The sequence below is a fragment of the Anser anser genome (genome assembly GCF_964211835.1).
Source record: "Anser anser genome assembly, chromosome: 7".
NCBI lineage: Eukaryota > Metazoa > Chordata > Aves > Anseriformes > Anatidae > Anser > Anser anser.
Genome location: NC_139727.1, coordinates 32,630,607 through 32,638,376, shown reverse-complemented (window position 1 = coordinate 32,638,376; position 7,770 = coordinate 32,630,607). Strand labels below are relative to the sequence as shown.

The window sequence follows — 7,770 nt, the reverse complement described above, 5'->3', positions numbered from 1 at the left end:
ATCGGCACAGTCTTACTAATTACTCCTGGATGCGGGCTCCAATCCTGCAAAATCATGCACCTACCCAGCGGTGCGCGGTGTTTAACATTCACTACCTGAAGAGATTTACATCAAAGCGACATTTTTCACTGTAACCGCTTCGTAATTGGCACAAAACACAGGCATCGTAACAAACAGCCTTTTGCTTCCCGACAGGTCACCGCTTCGATGTGAGAGAGCAGTGTCTGAACTGCGCTGCGGCTCTCGCCTCGCGTCTGCGTGCTGCTGCCGGGCCCGGCCTCGGCTCTGTGGGATTACGCCGGTAGCTCCTGGTTGGACGTGTAGCCAAAGTTTGCGCCTGAGAACCAAACTCTGACAGAATCCCATGGCTCCTCTCTTGCCATCTGTTAGCTGCTGCTTTTCAAGAAGCCGGCACCGTTTCTAAATCTGTAATAGAGCATTACGGGCAACAGAGAAACTGGAAATGTGTAGATCTTCGAGTAAACGTGTGGAGAGGAGAGGTGGGAGTGGACTATGCCATAACCAGTAATGAGTGGCACTGGCGCCTGAGCTTCAGAACACCCAAATATGCTTTCCTGATGATGTGTGGGGTTACCAGGAAATCCGGTAGCTGCATGCCAACTGGCTTTCCATGTCTTTATGGCTAAGCTTATCCATTGCCACCTAGCCCTCACAGGCATATTAGCAGATCTAGAAATGTGTCTCTTCCTAAAGTCATTGTAATGCTATTGGAAAAGTAGTATGGTATTTGATAACACTTCTCAATTTTGAAGAGATCACTAATAGATTTATATGTGGGGAATTTCTGACTGAAACTGTTGATGAAACATCTCTTTGTTATTTTCATGTCAGTTGCTGACATTCACAAAGTGAAGGGTTGATTCCTGAGTGTGCTGCAATACCTTTCTTAACTACATGTTAGTTTAACTGATTTTAATGCAGAATAAAGTGTTAGATTTTTTCAGAAAATGTTGCTGGTTTTCAGTGATGAGTAAGGGAGAAATTAGAAAATAGAGAAGTAGAAGAAAATACCTTGCTTCAGGGCATAGAGTGATTGCTACCTGGGGAAGGGTCAGGAAGGAAAATTTTTCTCACATATAATATTGCACAGCTGGCCATGTGTGTTGTTGGGCAGAGGGAAGAGCCAGCAATGGGATGCATCAGCATTCCTTTTCTTATCCCCAGAGACTCACTGCACTCTCTAAAAACATTAATAATGAAGCCTTTGAGTGGATATTTGCATTGTAGAAAAGAAATATTTAACTACCATGTAAGCAGTTGTAGGATGACAATGGAGCACGCCTTTGGGAAATAGAAAGGTAGATGGCGGGTACATACTAGAAGGCTTGAGGCAGCTAAGTAGTACCTGTCTGGAATAATAACTTTGTGCTGTGTTCTGCACAACAGCTGTGAAAACAAGGGTGAGTCGTTGCTGTGACCTGGGAGGCAGAGGTGGGGATACTTCTAGGACGGAGAACTTGAACGACTCTCAAGATATTCCCTCCTAAATTATGGTTGTTAGGATTTTATATATTTTGCAAGAAAAGGTGGATGGTTTGATACACAGTTGGGAATATTGGAGGTGTATGATATGATACACTCCCAATGATGTATGATACACAAAAGCTTTATGAAGCTCAGTAGAGTAATGCATTTCAGTCAGCTTGGCGTATATGTTTGGGTGGGATTTATCTGGAATTAGGCAGGGGTGATCTGTTGCACTTGCCATGTTTTACTGGTTTTAAATGTGTGGCATTTTTAGGTTATGATACATGATAAATGGGAATATTTGGACAATGGAAGTCTCATCGTCTGCACATGGGCTGTGTTGTGCATGCTATGCACGCTTTCCTTCAAGCTTTCAATTTAAGTTGTGCCACATCCTCACCATTTCACTTTCTCTTGCTCTATTAGAAGTGTCTGCAAAATCCCCTCACTCTCAAGTTTTCCAGACACTGTCAACAAAGGGAAAGTGTAAGCACAAGTCATGAAATGTAAACAGTTGTTGGTTGGTTTCCAAAACAGCAAAAATGTAAAAAACTACTGTACAGATTTGGAAAGCAGCCCCATAGTGTTTTTTCTTCAAGTCGTGGGAGGTCCTGGCACTGATAAATATTTGCCAGCTTTCTTATGATGTTCTTGCAAGCTGGGTTTGCTACTATGCTAAATTTGATTAACACGAACAGACTGTATGAGCCCACGTATCTAATTAGCTGAGTGGTTCAGAGAAGGTTACGATGAGGTTGGGCTGGTGTTTGAACTTCTACAGGCAGCTTTTTAACAACCAGCCCCAGTTTGTGTGGTGAAACAGAACCTTTTTTTTTTCTTACGGTTGCCATGAATTGTGGTGCCTGGCTTCCTGCTATTCATGTGGCTGGAAGGGCACAGCTGCTGTTCAGGAATGACAGAGAAGGCGGCCCTGACTTGAATGTCTGTTAAGAGGTTACTTTGTGTAACTGGAGTGTGCTTTTAGATTCAGATTCATGATTCAGACATGCTCTAAGTTTTCTATGCAGTTAATTCAATGAATGTAAGGTGGCTGGAGAGGTAACAATGTTTCTTCCTACTAATTTGCACTTTCAAGGTACTGTCTCCTTGTACTTTATACGTAACTGCAGTACTTCTAAACTGCATTGATTAAGGTTCTACTGTTAAGTAAAGCCTTTTAAGATTTTCATTGATATCAAAAAGCCTTTATGGGGCCTTACTAAAGGAGGAAAAAAAACACAATGAGCTTTTAACTGAAGAGAAAATGTCTTGCTAAGATTTGTCAAGATAACAAACTTGCACTGGTTTTGTGATTTAATTCCTTGCATGATCAAAATGGAGTGCGCGCTTTGTAATGACACCAGACAATGCTTGTTTTTTCAATAAACTCTTTCTTCTGTTAGCAACTCTGATTTTATTCCAGAGTGGTGAAGAACAGACCATGCAACAGGACAGTTTTGAGGTGCTCAGAAATGGGAAACTCTTCAATAGACTCCAGCAGAACTGGTGCACAATGGATGCGAGGGAAATAATGTGGCTCGGAAAGAAAGTAACTGTATGGGATGTTGTTGCTTACCATGCTTGTTTTTTGGAACATACTGTAACCTAGGAGAAGCAGGAGAACTTGGAAAATCTTTGCTGACTTTCAGCCAAGCTGGTAATCTGTGTTGCTGTGAAAAGAAACAAACGTGCTCTGTATATCTTGAATAGGTTCTCTCTGTGCAATAAAGAACTTTTAGCTGTGTGACAAGGCTCTTGGGAGGAACACATGGTGCACTGTGCATCCTAGAGCCCTGTCCAGATCTTAAGCCTTCCAGGGGCTCCTGGATCAATGATTTGTTTCGTGGTTTCAACAAAACCAACTTGTTTTGTTTCTGTGTGTTCCGGGATGTATTATTTTCAGTACCTCCCAGCGCTCGTTTCAGGAGTGAGTGCCTTAAGCAATGGATTTTCCGTGCTGGGACAAAAGAAGGTTATGCATCTTTTTTCTTGCCACAGTGTTGGAAGAGGGCTGTAACATGGATACAGAAAGGATCAAGACAACTTGGACTATTTAGAAAACAAATGATGTGTTGACACTTGCAGTAGATGAACACAAAGAGGCTGCAGCTGGTAGTATGCCTGACGCTAAGTAAGGAGAGGACAGCCTGGCTACCCTGACCCTAACATAGGTCACTTGTATAAATATAATGGCTGTTTGGGACAACATGAAAAGCTATGTGAGAAGAGAACTGGAAGAACACCAAATTATTTTGGTTCACAGGTGTAAGCATGATAAATATTATTGTGATGTAACATAGTCAACATAAAATTGCTCCAGATCCCAAAGGGAACAGCATGAGGTAACTCTGCAGTTATTTTAATACAAGAGGTTTTGTTCTGTGACTGTATTTTTTAAAGAAAATACAACTGTTTGTATGTTCCTATTAATCACCTATTTTAAACTGCCATAAATGTTTGCAGGATTTTGTGCTGAACCCAGTGCTCTTCAGATTAGAGACGCTATTTTCAGCACACCAGTTGCTGACGGTGCGTTGTGCCAGTACATTGTCAGCATTCAGTGAAAGGAGTTAGAAGTGAAGCAGAACTGTGTCTCTCCATCTCTTGAATAGGAGGCTCTCTAAGCACACTGAGAAGCTTTGGGTAGAAGTGATTGTGATAATTCTTTGTAGTCTACACAGAAGGAAGGTGCTTAGCAATATGCTGCAGATACGGGAAGTGCTGCGGATGCATGGACAACTGAGTAAACTTTTATTTAGGTAGGGAGCGCTCTTAGCCATGTCCCAGGGTTGTCACGCCCTGTAACTGGAGGTGTTATGATTAGGCGAGATGTAAATCTCAAATCCTGACCATTTGTAGTGAGTAAAATTTAGTAACTTCTTTTGTTTGGAGCAGACTTGACATCCATAGTAACGTGGTTGAACCCTAACGTCAAGAATAATGATTCTTGAAGAGTGTTATTTGGCTAAGGAACTTTTATATTCTGATCCGTGCCAGCCTACTCTTTGCAAACACTCTTGAATAGCCTCTTTGTTCATTCTTTAAAACAAAAAAAGTTCATTTCTGATGGCTTTTCCGTGGGGGATAGATGTTTGGATTTGCACCCCCCAGATTTAGAGCTCTTTGAGATGCCCTTGTCACTGCATGTCCTGCGGCTGGACACGGAGCGGTAGGTTGACGAGATGGAGAACTGAGGAACGAGTGCACCTCTCCTGGGTGTAGCAAAGGGCCGGGATGCTCCAAACCCATCCCTGGCCTGCTCCTGTGGTGGTACCTCCATCTCATCCAACGCTGTTCCTAAACACAGAGCAGTCCTACGCGGAGCCATTTGCTGTGTATCAGGGTGAGGAGCGACTGATGCGTTGCTGCTGTGTATGCTTTGATCTTCATCCTGGGCTACTGAGAGCTGGCTTTACAGCAAAACTGAAATACTAAGTGACCAGATTCTGACGTTCACATGGACATGATTTGTTTCTATGAGTTCATTCTTCTATTTCGAGAATGATATTGCTACCCTCCCTTACGCACTGACACAGTTGCCAAAATAACCCTCTTACTAACTGGCAGCTTTAAAAGCCAGCCTGCAGCTGACTTTGAAACAGAAGGTCAGGAAACGGAGCAACAGACTTCAATTCAGAGCTTTAATGGGAGCCATTGACCACAGCAAAAGGCCCTGACTGGAGCGTCTAGAGCGTGCTTTGCACAGGCCAAAAAGTCACTTTCATACTCTTTGAACCCTTTGTATAAACCTATATATTTTTCACTCTGTGGATTTCAAGATGAATGTGCAGCCGTGTGCTAGATGTGGCTATGGGGTTTACCCTGCTGAGAAGATTAACTGTATAGATCAGGTCAGTTCTCTTTCTTTATTATTTTGGACTATAATAAATGTATAGATTGGCACTTTTAACACAGTGCAAATCTCTCGGTTCCAGAAGTTCTTTACTCAGAACTGGGATCAGAACTGAAATGAGTTAATAATAGGCACGCATTTGAAGAATTCTTCAGATTTGTGAAATGGACGGAAGGGGTCAATGCTGAAATTTAAAACTCAATAATAATGCAATACAAATAATGCGTGCTTGGTTTCTCTTTTGTGGTGTTTCCAGACATGGCATAAAGCCTGTTTTCACTGCGAAGTGTGCAAGATGATGTTAACAGTAAACAACTTTGTTAGCCACGAGAAAAAGCCTTACTGCCAAGTGTAAGTCTGTTTCCTTTTTTCTTTTTCTTTTTAAATAATGTTTAAAACATCAAGTAATCCTAATATAACAAAAGATCACAATTTGGACTCAGCCTGGTCCTGTGTGATGACATTTTATGTATTGTTAGTGCCTGAGTGCATAGCTTTGCATTTACGTGAATCAACAATGATGGGAAACTCTTATTACCGTAGATAAAGCTTCCTCGTTTGTCTGATATGTTAAAAGACACCAAATTAAGTTCCATTTCAGTATTTTGGGAAGAAAATAAACCCAACCATAAAATTCAGTGCTTTCCAAATCAGCAGTTAAGAGTTAACAAGATTGAGTTAATCATCAGGAAAATGCATAAAATGCAGATTTTGGAGTTGGTTTGTTCTAGGAAGTTTTTATTCTATAATGATCAGTTCCTGTCAAATTTGTCAGTGGTAAAAGGAGAGATGACAGTTGTTTTTTATTCTATTATTCTCTTTTGTTATTAGAAACACAGCATTGATATGATGATCATTAAAATTAATTTTGCTCTAGGCACCCTACTCCACGCAATAATAACTGGAATGTAATCTGAGACCTGTGTCTGAGTGGGGGGAAAAGTTATGTAGAGGGAGGTGGAGGGTGATCTTGTGTTTTCAAGGGCTCAAAGAGAACCTTTTTTGTGGGCTGTCTGGCACATTCCTAATATCCTTTTACACTTCCTTTTCTAGGCATAATCCAAAAAACAATGCATTCACAAGCGTATTTGAGACACCAATAAATATAAATGCAAAAAAACTATCGGAAGTAGTAAGTGAGGTAAGAAGTTTGGCTGCCAAATGTGTTTGTCTCTGATTTTAATTTTGATACAATACTCGGGTCTTGTTTTAAAAATATAAATACGTATTCTTTATTTACACTTCTGTATACTTTCAGAGTGGTAAAATCTCAGCCCGGGCTTGAGTCATAATTTTTAGAATTGTTTCATAAGAAACCAAACAGGAAGGTTAGATCTGAAATTGTTTACACTTTCAAAAAGAGAAATGGCTAGCAGATTCCTATCTGGCAATCGACATGGAAGAATTGTTTGGGTAAACTGCAGGAGATACTGCCCAGAGCTATGGAAAATTAGTAACTAAATCAGGTGGGGTTACATTGCCATTTGAAAGAAGAATGACCTACTTGCTTTATGATCTCATCTGAAACTGATACTAAATGCTATGAAACAAAACAAACAAACAAAATTATCTTTTTATTAGATCTAGTGAGACCTAGGCAAAAGTTCACATAAATGCTTTGTCAAGTATTTCTGAAAACCTGAGCTGATATTTCCCTTCTGTGAGAAAGCACAAAGTCCAGGGAACTTCTCATGGTGCTGCTGAAAATGTTTTGCTAGGACGTTAAGGATGGGATAGCTTCCTATGGCCATGGAACTGCATCCGCACTCCAAAAGGCTGCTGTGCACCGGTAAACCTCTAGGGGTGCTCAAAGTCTTCTTTCTTGCCGAATGCCATTCTGTTCTGCCTTGCATTGTTTTCCTCCAGATACATTTGTTTCAAACTTGCATGTTTATGAACTTTCAGGCAATGAGAAACGCAAAACCAGCCCATAGTTGATTGTGAGCTCACTTCTATGTGCAACACTGCTTTCTTGAGTGTCGTGTCTTTCCGTGCTCTAAAATAGCACTGTTCATTGCATAGCTATATTTAGTAAACTAGTGTGTTTAAACATGATTAGACATTATTAAAATTTAAAAAAGTGAATTCTGTTACTTAGACTATAGCATACTGCATCAGTCTTTTTTTCTGTATTAGCTGTACAAAGTTGATATACATTTAATAACCCTTATCAGATACTGAATCTTTATCATTCTTGTACGTTACTACTATGCATCAGGTCTTGCAATATCAGAGGCAGTAACTATTTCAGCAGTGACCATCACACTTACTTTAAGCTGTGTGTGACAGAAGTGGTCAGGAATGAGTTTGGGATTACTGCAGGTTCTATTTCTGGTTTTAGGCAGTGATATGACACCGATACTACCAGTGCATGTGAATATACACGCCAGAAAAATTATAGCTCAAAGATCACTTTCTCTTGTCTTTTT

At 40.6% G+C, this 7,770-nt stretch overlaps 1 protein-coding gene across 1 annotated transcript in view; it reads left to right on the top strand.

Moving 5' to 3' along the window:
• The window catches only part of NRAP (nebulin related anchoring protein), a 56,357-nt gene that overhangs the window by 808 nt on the left and 47,779 nt on the right, over positions 1 to 7,770 (top strand). Inside the window, exons 2-4 of the mRNA XM_083844215.1 lie at positions 196 to 5,339; positions 5,598 to 5,692; positions 6,395 to 6,482. Of these exons, the coding sequence (XP_083700341.1) occupies positions 5,268 to 5,339; positions 5,598 to 5,692; positions 6,395 to 6,482 (255 nt within the window). The 5' untranslated portion in view covers positions 196 to 5,267. The remainder of the gene's footprint in view (positions 1 to 195; positions 5,340 to 5,597; positions 5,693 to 6,394; positions 6,483 to 7,770) is intronic.